The sequence below is a fragment of the Portunus trituberculatus genome, chromosome 49 (assembly GCF_017591435.1).
Source record: "Portunus trituberculatus isolate SZX2019 chromosome 49, ASM1759143v1, whole genome shotgun sequence".
In the NCBI taxonomy this organism is placed as follows: Eukaryota; Metazoa; Arthropoda; class Malacostraca; order Decapoda; family Portunidae; genus Portunus; species Portunus trituberculatus.
Genome location: NC_059303.1, coordinates 9,952,860 through 9,971,983, shown reverse-complemented (window position 1 = coordinate 9,971,983; position 19,124 = coordinate 9,952,860). Strand labels below are relative to the sequence as shown.

Genomic DNA, 19,124 nt, shown 5'->3' with positions numbered 1-19,124 from the left:
AGTCACCCACACACACGTGTCATCTGTGTCTTCACACTCACTGGCATCCATACCATTGCCACCTTTGCCTTCATTACTATCAGGCCGATTCCACACACCCTCATTCCTGCTGCTGCACATACCTGACCAAATTTATGCATTCAAACATTTATTTATTTACTTATTTTTATTTACTTATTTATCTATTTTTTTTTTTTTTTTTTTGTTCAATCTCGTTTAACCAGCTACGTTTGTCTGTCGCCATCCTGACCGGCTGCCCTCTGTGTCTACCAACATTTACAATGACAACCAAAATCACAATCCCCATATATATATATATATATATATATATATATATATATATATATATATATATATATATATATATATATATATATATATATATATATATATATGTAAATATATATCATAAAACAAAAACAAAACAAAAATAATGGTACCTTATTTCTTTCTTCTACCGATCTAATTTTTTTTTTTTTTTAGGAAATTTCTTCGTATGTCCAGCTCATTATTTTTTTTTTTTTCACATTCTTCTTACATGCTGATTTAATTCGATGTGATAAGAATGTATATTTCCGAAAAAGACATATTTTCTAATTTGTCTTTTTATCCACAATTGACTTATCACTTTTAACACAATTATCGCATATTGTCTTGCATTTATCACATGTAGCCGCAGTATAAACCACGTGTAGACCACAAGGAATCTGCTATTAGCTCCTCATATAGATTCAATGGACTTCATTAATCAGTTCATTAATTATAGGAAAAAGATCGTTTCGTTTGAACTTACATCTTTTTACAAACTTTAATGATCATAACATTTGCAAGATAAGTTTCCTGTGGATCCTGAAAAAAAAAATGTTACCGGAAAACAAAAAGGAAGTATATCAACAATACACTAAGTATCACATCTAGAAATACAATTGTTAACACCAGAGGCTGTTCAAGATCTCGTTCCTCAAGTGTTAAGCCACGTGGAAATTTATCAGTATAACAAATGCAACACTGGCCTCATCGGAATGGATTTGCAGACAGTCTGCAGCACCGAATACGTAATGATAATAATAAGCACCTCCAACTCCTCCTCCACTGATAACAGAAGCATTCATACCCTCAAGCTCCAGTCAGGAAGAGCTCACCAGTGAAAAAGATAAATACCATCACTTTTTTTTTTAAGAGGATGACGTGAACCAAAGCTAAACCCAGAACTGATAGCCTTCATATTTCTTTCGCTATCGGCACTTCTATCTTGTAAAGTGAGATGGTTAGCACTTCCAAATCCTCTCTCCCTTGAATAGCAGAGGCCGACATACAGATGAGGCAGCCGGTTACAGATAACCAGACAAATACTCGTACCACGCCGGTCTGGGAGTGACGGTGTCTTGGTCGACCACACTCCAAAAGTCATTCATACTAACTGGGAAACATTTTGTAATATACACACCACATTTATTAAAGCAGCTATGTAGGTCAAAACTTAATTAAACTGTCCTTAATTAATTTGTTTTACTAGGTGGCATAGCATTATCAATATCTTCTTTTAAAAGCTGGTGTAATCCTAATTATTAAAATTCAAAGATAAGCCAGGAAGAAAGCATAGTATACCTGTTATTTTTTTTATGTAAGAGGGGAAGGGGGAAAGCTGGCCAAGAGCAACGTAAAACGAAAAAAAATAAAGTTCCACAAAGCTGCCAGTCCCCCTGCAGATCTGAGAGAGTTAACCAAAAAAAAAGGTGGGGGGATAAATTGTCCTATTACTTTATTCATTTTCCCTCCTTTCTTTCACTTGTCTTCCCTCCCCCGGTACTGCTTCCTCACCAGTAAAACTAACCAACCGACAAAAGAAAGGAATACAAGAAGCCAGAGCGAGTCAATAGTGGAGAGGCTGTGGTGGTCGTGTCTGGGGGCCGCCGTGAACCCGTCTCATCCCGGGAGTAATATTTTTAATGCTTCCTCAGTCGATCTGGTGTCAGGCCTACCGCTCTCAGGTGGTTCTCTTCCCTATCCTGAACTTTAAGGTATTTTTCCTCCAACATTAGTACTCATGAAAATATAAAATCTTATCAAACCGATTATATTAAAAAACTCAAAATAAATAATGATGATTTGTATGTAGTTTTTACAAGTGTTTAATCTGCGAAATTAAATGTCATGTATAAAAATGTAAATAAAATGAAAGCAAATTATAAGAAGAGAAGATCAATCAGTAACACCAAATTTCAGAACTGGGATAAAGAACTTCAAAGACCAATTTAATTTTTGTTTTCATTATCGATTAAAATTGTTTCTTGAGGTGCTCCCTTCCTTACCTGCTGCCAGTGGATTACCAGCTCTACTAAGGAAGTTAGATTAATGGATGGCTATATTAATGGCCAGCATGATAATGACACTTAATTTCAGGGATAGTGAAGACGGATTAGCCCTTTGTGTTATTGATGGAATATTAAGGGAGGAAAGAAAGGCTGGATTGCGACTCGTGTTGTGTTATACAGAGCAATACTGAGTGGTGTGTAAAGCAACGATGTGGTGCAATGCAAAGTGATACGGTGCGGCATCATGTGGTGTGGCGTGGTGTGGTGTGGTTCGGCCATGATATGGAAGTGGGTTAGCGAGCAGACTGTGATACGAGATGGGTGGGAGGGTGCGGAAGTGTGCAATGCTTTGGGAGTGGAGTGTTAAGTGGCCCTGAATATATGCTGAGGGGAAGGGACGGAGGTTAGAGAGGCAAGGGAGGAGGGACAGCATGATGGCAGCACGCTGAAAGTTGTGTGTGGTCTGCTGCTGGGCCTCCTAAGTGGTGGTGCTAATGGTGATGATGAAAGCAGTCTGGCATTGGAGGCGTGAAAGTCGACATGGGTTCTGACTAATACTGACTTATAAATCCACGTCTCTAATTTCGGATTGAGCCATCTATCCCATCATCAATTAACCTTGAACAACCGCTACCTTGTCCACTATATAAATAAATAGCCCTGGTTTATTTACAGGTGTTGGTTGTGGATGAGGAGTTCGTGAAATGTGGAAAGGGAGGTAAATGAGTAAGAAGGGAAGAGGGAAGAAACGAAAAAGGGAGAGAATGTAGAAGAGAAGGCGAGGTAAGAGGAAACTCGCAAGCCCAGAAGCAAAAGATTAATCAAGGGAGGATAGAATATGAGCCAAGAAAAACATCATCTAAAGTACGATGTCCATAATACCACAGTCGCCCCTTCAGGAGGCCGCAAACGCTATCGCTATCACCATCACCACCGCCACCACCACCACCACCACCATCACCACAAACACTATCGCCTCCACCATCACCACCAGAAGGAACACTGCCACACCACTAAGACAAACAACAACACTAATACCACAACAAACAACACCAACACGATGACCATTACCACTACCAACACCACTATCACTGCCACAAACATGGATAACATCACTATCATGGCTACGTACTGCTTCTATTCTCAACACTATTATCACCAACATAGTCTTTGAATACTGACAACACAAATTTCATCACCACCTACGCTATCACCATCAAAGCCACAACACCGCCACTACACCATCACCTCATCACCATAAGCACCTACTCACCTCACCACCAAGACCCACTACCACCGCAACGACTAAACCACCAAGAAGTGTCACAACCAAGGAAACTACACCACCCTTGCCACAAACACCACAGTGACCACCCTCTTCACCACTACCACCACCACCACCGCCACATTATCATCCGCACATTCTTTATGTCTTAGCCATTTCCGTCACCACAACCACAACTATCGCCATTACTATTCACCTACGCTGCGGAAACTAGTCTTTTTTTATACAGAAGGTTAAATAAACAAGACTGCACAGACACACACACACAAAAAAAGACCCAATCCACCAAAGATTTTCCTCGTTTCTTTCTACAAAATTTCATCAAATCAACAACGATGTCAAATTTCCAATAGTATTACGTCACATGCCATTTCATTTCGCTCACAAAAATTCTTCTACCACAACAACCATTATTAAAAGAGGATGAAAATGGTGGTGGTACTGGTGGCGGAGACGAGGCGGCGGCGGCGGTGGTGGAGTTGGTCCTGTTGGGGTACAGAGTGACTCCCCCATCAGTCGCCGTCGCCGAGGAGGGTGTCGGAGGGTCTGGCCGACAGGGAAACAGTTTTAGCTTCCCTCTTTGATGCTCAACGTATTTCAGGAGCGCCAGCCAGACCTTCGCCTCGCCTCGCCTTAGCCATGCAGCCAAGAAACAGTGAGGAGGTCATGAGTAACTGAGACTTTCATTTGGAGTTAGTTTTTACTAAACATTACATGAATGCTCTCTCTCTCTCTCTCTCTCTCTCTCTCTCTCTCTCTCTCTCTCTCTCTCTCTCTCTCTCTCTCTCATTTTCTCACCTGGGATCGAAACTGTAATATGAAACGATGCACCGAGCGACGCGTTTCGAGTTAGGAGTCAAAAGGTCATTGCAACGATCTATAACCTTCAACCGCAGCGGAGTCAGGGCATTTCCTCGCCAGGTGACGCAACGGATGGTAGTGGTCCTCTCTTCCTCCTCCTCCTCCTCCCCTTGACCTCGTATGCTAAATGTCGGCCTACAAATGAACCTGCTAAGAATTCCCATACAAGAGGTTACTATGGACAGCCTCAATTCAATGCCACCTCACAGTTATACAGGTGGTCTCCCCTTTCCCTCACTAAGACTCAATCCTTAACTTGAATTACAACTTAAATTAAACTCTGATCCTTCTAATTATTTACCTTTACACGCCCTAACCTTCCCCTCCCACACCTTCCCTTAAGTCAAACACTCCTCCTCGTCGTGTCCATTTGGTTTCCATTCGGCGTATTTTCGCTTCGTTTTTCTCTCGCCCTTCGCTAAAAAGGTTGGAAGTCGGCGAGCGGCTTTAAAGACGGCCAGAGGAGTGTTTTGTTTTGATTCTACGTTGTGTGAGGCGCGGAGAGAGGCTGCTGGCGGGGATTAATGTCTCGGCACCTTTTTTTCTCCACCTCATACTAAGAACAGACACCTATTTATACGCTGGGCACTCGCAACCACGCATAAAACACACACACACACACACACACACACACACACACACACACACACACACACACACAGATTTGCTAGATAAATAAGCACGTACACACATACATTATTTACGTATTCTAAACAGCTCCTAAACAAGCTAGATAAGGAAAATGGTTCTTTAATTACTCGCCACAATCCCTGTGAGCCGACGCTGGGGAAGGATCTCTGCCCAACCATTACAAACACTTACGTCCTCCGCTATTTTTTCCCTCTCTCTCTCTCTCTCTCTCTCTCTCTCTCTCTCTCTCTCTCTCTCTCTCTCTCTCATAAAAGTTGCAAAAGACGTAGTATATTTGTTTCGTTTTTTGTTTGTTTTCTTTCTTTTGTCTGATTGTTTTTGTTTTTTTATTGTCGTGTTTTTTGTTGTTGTTTGTGTTCTGGTGTTGTTGTTTTTTGTGTTGTAACATTCATCATGTGACTCATTTCCCAAGTATATTATCTTTTACCACAAATTGGACTGTTACGTGTTATTTACATATATTTTTGGAACCTCGTTTTCTAGCCAAATATACGAAAAATAGTATATTTTGTCCCACCATCGACAATACAGTGCTGTAACTCACTCATTACCTTCACTTCACATTCCCTTTCATCACTCATTCCTTCACTTCTATAATCATTGCTTCTTTCTCTCCTTCCTTACTCATTCTTTTACTTCTTCTTTCCCTTACTAACTCATTTTTTCACTTATATAACATTTGTCTCTCTCTCCCTTTTCTCACTCATTTTTTTTTATTTCTATTGTTTCCTTCTCCTTATCTTTCCTCACTCATTCCTTCACTTCTTCCGCTTCCTTACTCATTCTTTCACATCTATAACCTTTACCTCTCCTTCCCCACCTCTCTGGTCGTAACCCCGCTACCTCTACTGCCAGTGTCTCCCTCCTCGCCTTCACCGCCGCGCCTCCCCGACAAGAGCCCAACTTCCTCGCGTGAATGAGATTGGGTCGCCTGACACGCACCCTCCACAGCCACCCTTAGGAGACTCCCCCCCTGGCCCCCTGTGCTGCCCCTCACCTGTCCCTTCCCTACCCTTCCCACCCCCCCCCCATCACTCAGATACACACCCTTAAACCTCCCTCAATAACACATGTGCCTTTTCTCCCCTTCGCATCCCTTCACTTCCCTTTCCTGCCCTCCTCTCCTGTCTTGCTTCTCTCTTCTTCTCCCCTTCCATTCAATTCCCTTTCTCTGTCTGCTGTACATACGAATCTTTCTTTGTTATATTTCGCCTTCACTTTTCAACGTTTTATTGATTCGTTTAGTGTCCCTTTTGATTCATGTCTTGCCCGTCCAACACTTTCATTGCATTGTCTCTTCTTGGCAATCAAGTTTCAATTTCTCTCAACATTTTCAAACCAAGTAATTTCTTTCTTCTATACACATGATCATATTTCTCTCTCTCTCTCTCTCTCTCTCTCTCTCTCTCTCTCTCTCTCTCTTCCCCTTGCCCTTGGACTCCGGTGCCCCTTCCCAAGACCTCCTCCCTCCTACGTCGCCAGTGCGTGAGTGACGGAAACGCTAGACGGGCCATTCGTATCTGTCCGTCCCCCTCCATGCTCCGACGGGGGTCAACAAGAAAACTGTTTTTGTCCTCGGCTCTTTGTGATCTGGATTTCGTATTTTTTTTCTCTCTCCTCTCCTCTCCTCTCCTCTCCTTTCGTCTCTCTTTCTCTCTCTGTGCGTCTGCTTCTCCTTCTCTTCTCCGTTTTGTCTTCATTTCCAATCGTATCGTTGTGTGTGTGTGTGTGTGTGTGTGTGTGTGTGTGTGTGTGTGTGTGTGTGTGTGTGTGTGTGTGTGTGTGTGTGTGTGTGTGTGTGTGTGTTGATTTTAGTTTGTGAGGCGTAGGATGGGATAGACATTGCCCGTGTGTGTGTGTGTGTGTGTGTGTGTGTGTGTGTGTGTGTGTGTGTGTGTGTGTGTGTGTGTGTGTGTGTGTGTGTGTGTGTGTGTGCGCGCGCGCGCGTGTGTGCGTGTGAAGGAAGAAGGGAAGGAAGGAAGACAGGCAGTGAGAGAGGGAAAGAGAAAGGAAGGGAGGCAGGGAAGGACGGGAAGGAGGGAAGAAAGAGTGGGAGTGAGAGAGATGGGCGGGAGGGAGAGAGGGAGGGAGGGAAGAGAGGGAGAGAAGGTAAGAACTGATGGTAAGAGAAGAGAATGATAAAACGAAGAAGGAAAAAAAAGTGAAGAGGGGAAAAATGTCAGGAATGAATGGGGAAAGAGAAAGAGAAAGAAAAGTGAATTAGGGACGTGAGGAATCGAGTAAAAACTCTATAGAAAAACTTCAAAATAAAAAAAAGATATTAAAAAAGAGATAGGAATAAATAAGATCCAATTTGTAGTGAAGAAAATACTGTATATAAAAAAGCGGAAACTGAATATTATAAAAACAGATATCAATTCATTAGCAAACATGAACAAAAGTGCCACCCATAACAAAACACTATGAAGATTGAAGTACGTATGAAGAGAAGGAGGATGAGAAGAGGAGAATGAATAAGTAGGAAGAGGAGAAGGGAAAATCAAGAAAAAAAGATGAGTAGTGTACGGTGAAAGAGGGTTAGTGTTGCTACAAGGAGAAGCAATATGTGAGGCGAGAGTACGAGGCTGAGAGAACGACAGGGTGAGGCAAGGAGGAGGAAGGGAGCTGGGTTACACGCCCCTTCCGAGACGTAGAGTGGTGATGCTTGGTGTGACGGTGGATAAGGGTTTTTCCTCACACTAAAACCCGTGCGAGTCTCGTGTTCCCTTGCACCACCTGCAGACGCGACAGGCCCTTCGTGGCTGGATTAGGGACGATCGCGGCGTGAAACACTTTTACTTGGCGTCTCATGCATCCAAGACCATTCGCTTCCATTTCATTTTTGCTTGAGTTTTTCCTTCGCTTTTATTTCAGTTTTACTCAGACATATTATAAAAACTGTTTGTTACATTTTTTTTGTGATTTTAATGCAATTCAAGGAAACTTACTTTTTCAACATCAGTCTAGAATCCAGAAGAAAAATACAAGTTAGTTTATACCCCCTTGCAATATTTTCCCTTTAGTTATGAATAGTCCAAGACAAGTTTGATTTTCTCTAATTAAAGTTCCTGCTTCGATATTACACCGCAACGCCACACAGCCACATGAGTTCACGGGGTCAATGTTACTCGAAGAAGAGACCCGAACTTAAAGACAACCACGTGAGAAGCCTTCCGTCGACCACCACACAAGGCCCGAGGGACAAAGACGCGCAGCTTACCGTCTGATTCAATCCGTCTCCCCATTGAGCCGACAAACAATAAGGGAAGGAGGAAAGAATAAAGTAGAGGAGCGTAGCCTGAAAAACCGCGCCAACACTGATGGATTGACTCATTATTTGAGATATCAGCAACAACACACTCCCAGAAAGATCCAACTCCGTCTCGTCCTGAATAGCAAATGCAGAATTTAATTTAGATCTGGCCAAGTGGAAACGCCCTTATCAGGAACACTGTCGATTTTCTCAAAGGCCATTCCTCGACCTCCCTGTTATACGCCGATACTTTTAGCATTATTTATGGGCGGTTGAATGCTATTTTGGTCCGTGTTGTGTGTTAGGGGGTGAGTGAGTTAAAGTGTGAAATGGAAGATGTGTGTGTGTGTGTGTGTGTGTGTGTGTGTGTGTGTGTGTGTGTGTGTGTGTGTGTGTGTGTGTGTGTGTGTGTGTGTGTGTGTGTGTGTGTGTGTGTGTGTGTGTGTGTGTTTCGTTATACGTGTACCGTTAAGTTTATGGCGTGTAACAAGTGTGATTACAATCATTAACTCTTTTCAGATCGTAAGGGAAATCATGAAAACATCGAACAAGGTAGAAATTAAGTTAATCTACACGTATTGTGATGGCCTTTTTTTGTTTTTTTCTTTTGTCTTTGATCATTGATTTCTCTCTCTCTCTCTCTCTCTCTCTCTCTCTCTCTCTCTCTCTCTCTCTCTCTCTCTCTCTCTCTCTCTCTCTCTCTCTCTCGCCTCCTTTTTTTTTTCTTTTTTATTGTCTTGGCAATTTTTTAAGTCTTACTTTTACCGCTCTTAGATTTTCTTCCCTTTAAATTCCTCATTCACTCGAACACTTCCATGATTTTGCCTTGAGATTCCTCTTTTCTATTCCCCTGTTATTCTTCTTCCTTCCCCCTAACCCCCTCCACATCCTCCACCTCCTCTACCTTTCCCCCCCAGCACTCCCTACACCTCCATCCCTCTTCTCCCGGGCCTTCCTGGGGTGAGCTGGACAAGTGTGATCAGCTGACCGCTCATGGGATCAAGCCCCGTCTTCGCTTGGCCCTGACTCTCCTCCGACGCCCGGCTATGATAGATGGAGTCGACCCGCCCTAACACAACTATATCTGGGGGGAGGGACGGACTCGAAGGATTTTTCTAGGAGGTGGCATGAAGGGTAAGAGGGAAGGGGGTGTTTTGAAGAGACAGAGGGAGAGAGCAGGGAGAGGACACGGGTATTCAAGGAGAATGTTGGCCAGAGGGAGGGACAGGAGATGGTAGAGGGGAGAGTGATAGTGGTCAAAAGAGCAAAAAGGCGAAAGAAAAATGGAGAGTAGAGTAGGGTGTAAAAGGATATCAATGCTACATAAGTGAAGTAAATAAAAATATTCGCTTCCTTGATAACTACAGGAAAAATACCATTTAATTATTAAGGTAATGTGGTAATACTTATAAATCTAGGAACGAGGGAAAGAAAAGAGAAATGGAGGAAAGGAGAGAGAATGCAGGGTAAGAAGGGAGAGAGAGGGAGGAAAAGGAGGTAGTTTTTGCGCGATAACTAAGAGCTATGGATATGAACAGATAAGTTGGGGACATTAGTAAGAGACTTCATGATAACTAACTGTAAACATGCAGTGATTTGGAGTTCACAGCTTACATAAGTATAACTCGAGATTAGTGGTAAAAAAGTTTAATCAAATATCGTTCGGAGTGAACACGCACGGCCAATGGAGTTGAATATATATATATATATATATATATATATATATATATATATATATATATATATATATATATATATATATATATATATATATATATATATATATATATATATATATATATAAAGAACAGAGGTAGTCAAAAATCTGCCACGTGCATCCTAAAGAAATAAACCCAGAAGAATGACAATTTATATACTTTGTCTTTTGTATCGCGTTATTAGGGAAAAAATATTAAATACACAACGAAACACTGAATTATCTTTTAAGTTGACAATTATTCGTCAAAACAGGTTGCAGTGCAGCTTTGGCTAATAATTATGTTGTTGCAAATAAATTTTGATATCAATACAGTAAAGCTAAATCTTCAATCAGCAAATGCAATATTAATTGATTTTAGAAGCACCAATAAACATACATATATATTAAAGCAAGGAATCAGCTAAAGAACTCAACTCTTAGGATACATACTTCAATCTTATCATTAAGAACACTTAACGAAGACATAAAAAAGAGAGAATGCTGAACGGGAATGCATCGAACAAAACACGGGCGGGGAGAGCCAAGCAGGGGCTGACTGGCGGCCGCGCGGGGCTGGCTGGCGAGGGTCGTTTATAAGAGCGGTATTTAGTGGTTCGTCGGCGTCGTCACCCGCGCGATATTAATGGTCCTTCACCAGCCCGTCACCGACATGATGAATGATGGCTTCACCCGACGTTATCGTAATGAAATAAAGATGTCCAATCATAAGATGCCAGAGCCCTCGGAGGCGGAGTCGAGGGCTGGGGACGACGGGCAGCGGAGTCGTTCTTGTGACGCCATGGATGGAGACAGAGTGACGAGGGAGGGAGAGAGAAAGGGAGCGCGAGGATCACACCACCGCCACTCAGATCATCACCCGGTTAAGGAATGGCTTTCAAGAGGGAAGGGACGGGAGAGTAGGACGATCAGGGAAAACAGCATAGAGGCAGAGAGAGAAATACTTGCCCATACGCAGCTATGAGGAATGAAGGACAAAGAAGAAAGCGAAAAAAAGAAAATGAAGTTGTCCAAATACAACACGCAATTTTGTGTTCGTTGATGGCAAAGAAGGACAGGGAAAATCGATGATTTAAAGAGTAAGTAGGTTACGAAGAAAAGATGAACAAAGTTTTGAGGGACGATCTTCATTGGCAGGAAGGAAGCCAATGAGTAATGTATCAGTGCTAGAAATAATTAGTCAGGCAGCGAGGCTATCACGGCTGCCACCAGTCCTGTCACCGCCTGGAAACAGCCTTTAACAAATTATACACAAAACATGAGAGCGAAAATAAAGAATGAGAAAGGAAAAAATAACGCCTTTGAGAAAAGTGAACAATGAATAAGAGAAATACCGTTAAATGAATGGAAAACGTATATCTAAAAAATGAAATAATAATAAGGACACAAATAAATTGAGTAAGATGCATAAAACAAAAACAATTTCCTTCAAAATGCTGACATAAATGTTATTTTGTAAATAATCGCAGAAAAAATCCAACCCAAAGAGGTAATATTTTCATATAATCATAAATAATTCAGTACAAACTAAACAAGCTCCCTTGAAATGTAAACGGTAATTAAGTGGCCAACATTATGTTCATTCAATGCAAAACACTCACAAACCTCCAATACATTTACATACCTAATATAAATGAATCAGCAGCAGCATATCGGTCAATGGAAGCCAGTTTGACCTTGTTTACTTATTGGTCACAATAAGTAAAGTTGGCCTTCCTTAGCGGCTCCCCTCACCCCTTAATGTGCCGCTGAGCGTTACTTAGTCGGCGGCCGAAATAAATGATTAAGTGACTATCTGCGAGACGGATGAGAGAGTCAATAGAGGCGCCGGGAGGTGCCAGCGCAGATAAATAAGTGATTCGTCTTCATGAATGGGATGTAACGACCAAGGCATTTTTAATCTGTTTGCCGACCAATTAGAGGACTGTCTCTTAACAAACTACAATCAACCCCCACCACCTTCCAATGGTGTATCACTTCCGGAGAGCTGCATGGGGTTGTAGGGGCGGGAGACGAAATGAAAGGGTTGAAGCCACGAAGGATGTAGGCTCAAGGTGTGGAAATGTTTGAGTGACTAAGTGGTGGAGTAAAGAAAGTTGTACACACACACACACACACACACACACACACACACACACACACACACACACACACACACACACACACACACACATACACTGCAGTAAAAGTATCCATTTTGTTTTTGGATGCATGTAACTATAATTTCAGTTGTAGCGTTTCCTCTCTTCCTCCCTTGACAAGTCGCACTGTAAGCTTGTGGTAGCAGCATGAATATTCCCCAAACAGAGGGAGGTGCGGGAGGTATGCAGATGACGAAAAATTGGGATTAGCGTAAGAGTTGGATGAGAATACGTAATGAGATCCACAAGGGTCACAGATGTATGTTAATAAGCCTTATCTCCGTGTAATTTATAATGAAATGGAGACGGCGTTTCAGATACAGTAAAAAAGACCAGCTTAGTGAAGGATGAGAAGGAAATGAAAAAAAGGAAAAAAGAAACGAGGAGAAGCAGGGGAACGATAAGACAACAGAGAGAGAGAGAGAGGAGGAGACGCGCGGCTCACTATAGGGAAGTCTTCATTTCCGTGGCTTAAGAGATTTTGGGAAACGCTTTACCTAGGTTGAATGTAGTGGATGTTAATACCTTTATTTCCCCCTGTCCTTCCCCTCTCCCCTTCCAGGCTCCTAAGTTTTTATTAATAATTCTCAATAAAAACTTCAAAACACAGTGCAATAACCTGTCAATTTAATCATCGTATAACACGTACTACTGTGAAAGAAATAAACTGTAACTATTTCTCAAAACTAAAATGACAGACAAACACCACACTAAAGAGGAAAAAAACAGCAAAAAGGTCTAGTCTACAGAAAATTGGAGCCAATGTATTGTTTCCTCGTATTCCTACAGACCCATAAACAACAACTAAGTACACACGCATCCGTAAATCCTTCCGTGAAAGTCTCCGATTTGAGGCCAAGCACCTCAGGCAAGCACACCAGGGGGACGAAAACACTCCGTTACCTAATGGCGGCGATGTAAAAATTGTAAAATACCAATAGACTCCACTAAAGTCGGTAAATCATGGTTGTAAGGCGCTGAGCGGTTGGGGGGTGGGGTGCTCGCGGCGGGTGGTGTGGTCCATGTGTGGAGGATGGGGGACACAGGTATTGGGGAGGATGAGGGGGTGAGGATTGGTGGAGGAGGCAGGGGGTGGGGGTTGGTAAGTTGTTTCCTGAGGCAGGAGAGACGCGGCCCCTGCACCACAGGCACGAGGAACGCCCGCAAGCACCGCTACACCGCCGCTTCCTCCTCTTCCTCCTCCTTCTCCTCTTCCTCCTCCTCCTCTTCTTCCTCTTTCTCCTCTTAATAACCTCCTTCTTTTTCTACTCCTTATGTGTTTTTTTTTTTGTTTGGTTGTTGTTCTTAATCTAATACTTGTACTTCTCGTCTGCCTGTTATTTTCACTCTTCCTCCACCTATACCTTCTTTAACTTATACCTCCAGTCTGCTTTTACTTCTTACTTCTTCCTCACTTCCTCTCAGTTTCCTGTAGGACTCACGCCGATAATGTTCCCCTCTCATCATATCTCTCCATGACCCAACGCCGCCTTCCATCCGCTCCACGTCCCACCATCACCCAAGGCAAAGATGACCACACACACACACACACACACACACACACACACACACACACACACGAGTCACTATTCTGAGCTGCTTTGAAGAAGTGCGTAAATAATAGCCGAGCAGATGGCGCTGTGGCAAGTTGCAAGTAATAGTTGATGACAGAGTGATTAAGTGCATAAAAAAGGTAAAAATATAGACACTTGCCAAAATACAATGGCTTTATAGCATCTTCGCTTTTGTATTGCCCATTTGTTTTGCTCTTATCTCCAATCACAGCTTAGGTGTGTTCCTCAGTTTTCTCGGCAACGCTATATAAACATAACACTGCTATGACTTTATGGTTACAACTGAACCTCGGTCCAAAATATGTATGCAAAGGGGACGCCGCTTCCTAATAGTAAAGACGCAAAGCGCAGAGGAAGTGGGACGGCGGGAGAGAGTCAAGAGCGAAGCACATCCATCTTTGTCAACATACTCCACCGCGACGCTAAATATCTCTTGCATTCACCGTCCACCACTCCTCTTCTTTCTTACCTCCCTTGTCTCTTACCTGTACTGACACCCTCACCCTCTACCCACCTCATTCCTAAGTCACACCTGTCTCCCTTCTCGGGCTCTCTTCTGCACCTACTCCTCCTTCTTAGGTGATCGACTACAACTAGCCTCTTCACTTCTGTCTCAACTTTTCTTATCCTTCAATCATTCACCCATTTTTCGCTCATATTACTTAGAAACATTTGTGTTTATATCAGGAATCTTTTCACTTTTTATCATCCAATATTTTTTTTACTTACATTTGATAGTTAAAAATATGACCTTTTTTTTTTAACGCCCACTTGTATGGTGTTTTTGTACTTCCTTTGTATTCACTCGTGTTTCCTTATTATCCTTCTTCATAATTTATCTGAAATGCAAATTAATATTACCTTTCCCTTCTCACTTGAATACTCCACATGACGCCTCTCTTCCATGTTTCTAACACACGGATAGTATAATTCATTGAAGCACCATTTAATATATTATACATATATCTACATTAAGACAAGTAAAGATATCAAATAGCCGGCAAGAAAAAAAAAAATAGAGCATTCATTAAGTAGCTTTTTTCCAGAAAGTCAGTGCAAATGTTTCTCATGAAAAGGAGTTGTTGATTGTTACACGTACTGTCACTCAAGCCTCATAACTGACACATAAATCCGCCACTTCTTTCTATTCAGTTCCTGCGTGTCAAATGATATATATATATATATATATATATATATATATATATATATATATATATATATATATATATATATATATATATATATATATATATAATTCTAATAAAGGTATGATTTGCACCGTAGCCACATTGCAGCCTGGGAAATATAGTAAGAAACATCATGTACGAGAAATGCAACAACGTCCTTCCTGATCAGCTGGAAATATTGGAGCCTCACCAAGCAATACGATCACATTTTCTTTTTATTATGCGAATTTCATGAAGCAGCAATAAGAACTCGTGTACACACCACCAAAGACTCCCTTACTCGCTTTGCATATCTGGGTCCACTCACGCATTATGACTCACTCATTTGCATAACGATGCGTGATCCACGTAGCTAATTTTTCTCACGCTGAATAGTTCATAGTATGCAAACCTTGTGTGTGTGTGTGTGTGTGTGTGTGTGTGTGTGTGTGTGTGTGTGTGTGTGTGTGTGTGTGTGTGTGTGTGTGTGTGTGTGTGTGTGTGTGTGTGTGTGTGTGTGTGTGTGTGTGTATGAGGGAATCGTAGGCGTTTTCCTAACGGAGAGCGAGCAGCAGAATTCTACAGTCTAAAACACTTAGTAATGGTGACAAGAACAGCATCGTTGTTAAGATGCCATCGGAGTGACGGGAGTTGTCATGTTTCAATCCACCATAAAATTCTCTGACCACATTATCCGCCAGGAGACATAAAACCATCAACACTTGGTTATGATTCTAACTTCCTGGCGTCACCCTCCGTCAGTCTTACCTCTCTTCAAATCCTTTACTTCCTTCCCTTCGCTCCGCTCTTACGCCTGTCTCCTTTCCGTCATTGGCTGTGCTTCACCCTCAGCCGTCTACTGGCTACTTACCGCCTATTCATGATGGTCTCCTCCTCTGTTCCTACCGCTAAACACTGTCTTCTGCCTCCTAAACCACTTATCAGAAATCATCATTTCCCTTCGGCTACTTCCTCGTCCTCGCTTTTCGTCACCCCATCTGCTCACAACCAGCGAACTCCTGCCTCCTCCGAAAGCGCGCGCACACACGCACACGCACACACACACACACACACACACACACACACACACACACACACACACACACACACACACACACACACACACATCAGCTTGCGACGCACAGCAATGACAATTCTCTTAATTCTTAAAACATGTGGTTGCATATGTTCTATTTCTTATTTTATTTTTTTTTACTGCTCCCATTGATACTTTCATTTCTACTAATCATTCACATAGTTGGGCTGAACTTCACGACACCAGTATCACAACCCAACCATCTGTGCCTGGCGTTTGCTTGTGCAACATTATCGTCATGGCCACACCAACCACCACCACCACAAACAACAACAGCAGCAACAGCACGAGGCCCAGCGAGTCTAGCTAAGGTCGGGTGTCCATGTGAGCCCAATAAATCACTCGAGCTCACCAACTGTGTTCGTAGTGGCAGGGGAGACCAGACTAATTTTATCCTATTTCCTCCCGCTAGCGGTCTCTGGGGGAGGATTACTCATAAGAACGTACGGACGAATTCAAGTCCTTGCGTCAGTGAGTTAGAGTGATTTACGGGTAACGTTTATGGCAAATTCTTCGAGGAGTTTCTTGCGCTGGTCAATATTACCGAGCAAACAGTGGAGGGTGAAGCAGAGAGGCGCGGTGTGGGCGTTGAGATGGCGGTGGCCGTGACTACTCCGACACACACACACACACACACACACACACATACACACTCCACCATCACAACCACTACCATCACCACCACACCCCACTACCACCTCTAGCTCACATAGTTGAATCCCACACGATGAAAAGGAAGACACTTATGCTTGAGTTATAATCTTCCTGGTTATGTGACTAGAATTAAGACATTAAGGAGACGAAATTATGGTCACATACTAGGTGAAAGTTACTTATATGATCTCAAAAAAATAAGTAAATAAAATAAAAAAGGTGAGGAGGCAAAAAAAAAAAAAAAATCGTCAGGAGTAAACATATGAATCTATAAATTATAAACATTCACGTAAAAGAAATGACAAGTGTGCGGAAATTAATGACATCACGTGAGAAAAGGTACGTGATGAGTATGTGAGATGAGGGACCTGAGCTTCAGTGTGTGTGTGTGTGTGTGTGTGTGTGTGTGTGTGTGTGTGTGTGTGTGTGTGTGTGTAAAAGCTGCAAGTAAGATGTGTTTAGATACTGACAATGGTGAGTTATATGTCACGGAGTAGCGGAGTGATTGGTGCAACGCTCCTTTCATTACCAGAACGCTCTAACCTCAGACCAAAAGCCTCAGTCTGTCTGCATTTGGTGTGGTGTCAACTGAACATTGTATCAGTCGGTTGGAACTTTAAACAATCGAAACCTAAATCAGCTGGGATGAGACAGTTCGATTTTACGTTTAGTCAGCAAACACACACACACACACACACACACACACACACACACACACACACACACACAGGTCACTAAGGCAAACAAAATTAGAAAATAAATCGATCAATAGATAAACATGGAGTGTAAAAAAATATATGTAACAGATTCAATATAAACAATAACAAAAATAACTATTCATCCTAGGAAACAAACACTAACAGTACCACAACTACGACCACCACCACCACCACCACCACCACCATCACCACCACCACCACCACCACCACCATACCAACAAAACCTCAATCAACACTTACAGATGAGGAATAAATATACAGATGACCCACTAAACAAACCAGTTGTCATTGAGGAAATAAACGTTAGTCTAAACATAAAAAACACAAGTAACATGAGAACAATACAGATAACAGACAAAAATAATAAGTCACGAGTTTAAGATGGATACAAATAAATTTCAAACTTTTTATGACGCCAACTCTCTTTTATTACGCTTATCATCCAAGTAAATAAAGAGAAAAAAAATATATGTGCCTTCATACTCAGCAACATAGCGTTCACCTTAAAGAAGAGGGATACACTATTAAAAAGAATGAAGGTGAAACATACCGATAAAAAAGAAGACAAAACAGAAGCAAAACGAAAATATAAACAATACGAGAACTGATAGAAATGGAGACGAGAACAAAAATAAATAAGACTCAGGGGAAAAAAAGCAAGAATGGACAAAAAAAAAAAAAAAAAGAAGGTGAAGGAGGGCATTGTCTTGTTCCCAATTACCTAATTTCGGCGACAGAGGCGAGCATGAGACACCGAAACCTCCCACCTTTCCCCGCGGATCGGTGTTGTCTCTCACACAAGAGGCGCGGCGCGAGTATTCCAGATGTAAGAATGAGTCTAGAGTGAGTGTTTGAGAATGTCGTATTCACCCAAGGCCGACCAGCGACACAACGATTGATGACGGAGGAAAGCTATTTGCCCCTTCGACTTCCACCGGACTTCCCCTCCTCTTGCCGTCCCCTCCTCCTCCTCCTCCTCCTCCTCCTCCTCCTCCTCCCTCTACTTCTACTCCTAACCCTCATTCTCCATCTCCTACTTTTAATTTTGTTCTTCCTTTCTCCTTCTATTTCAACTTCCACTTATGCCTTTCTTCTTTTCCTTCCATTTTTTTATATTCATTCTATTTTCTTCGTTTCATTCCACTTCTCGTTCCTCATCTCATCTTTCTCTTCATCTTTACATTTCTAATCTTTATCTTATCTTTCTTCTTCTATCTCCCTCATCCTCTCTTTTCCTCCCTTACTTTTTGTTTACTTCTTTCAGTCATTATTTTCTTCTTGTGTTTCTCTTCTTGTTCTTGTTCTTGTTCTTATTCTTCATCCTCCTCCTCCTCCTCCTCCTCCTCCTCCTCCTCCTCCTCCTCCTCCAACTACTAATCCTATTCCTACCCCTACTCCTCCTCCTCCTCCTCCTCCTCCTCCTCCTCCTCCTCCTCCTCCTCCTCATCATCATCATCATCATCATCATCATCATCATCATCCTGCTCCTTCTCCTACTACTACAACTACAACCACCATCATCTTTCCCGATTTTCCGTCATTTCATTATGTATTTCTTCACATTTCCTCTCCTTTTGCCAGTTTTCTTCATCAACCTGACTGTGATTTATATTATCCAAATTCTTCCATTTTTCCATCATCACATGCACTAACACACTGAAGGAAAAGAAGGAAAAAGAACATAAAAAGAAA

The 19,124-nt window shown here is 42.1% G+C and overlaps 1 protein-coding gene across 5 annotated transcripts in view; it reads left to right on the top strand.

Moving 5' to 3' along the window:
- The window catches only part of LOC123499316 (homeotic protein Sex combs reduced-like), an 87,093-nt gene that overhangs the window by 20,209 nt on the left and 47,760 nt on the right, over positions 1 to 19,124 (top strand). For 2 of the 5 annotated variants that reach the window (XM_045247131.1, XM_045247130.1), the window contains one exon: positions 8,885 to 8,917. The exons of 2 other annotated variants lie outside the window; for them this stretch is intronic. In XM_045247131.1, the coding sequence (XP_045103066.1) occupies positions 8,885 to 8,917 (33 nt within the window). Of the gene's footprint in view, positions 1 to 773; positions 777 to 8,884; positions 8,918 to 19,124 lie in introns of all 5 variants that reach the window. One more of the 5 variants, XM_045247133.1, reaches the window with a different exon arrangement.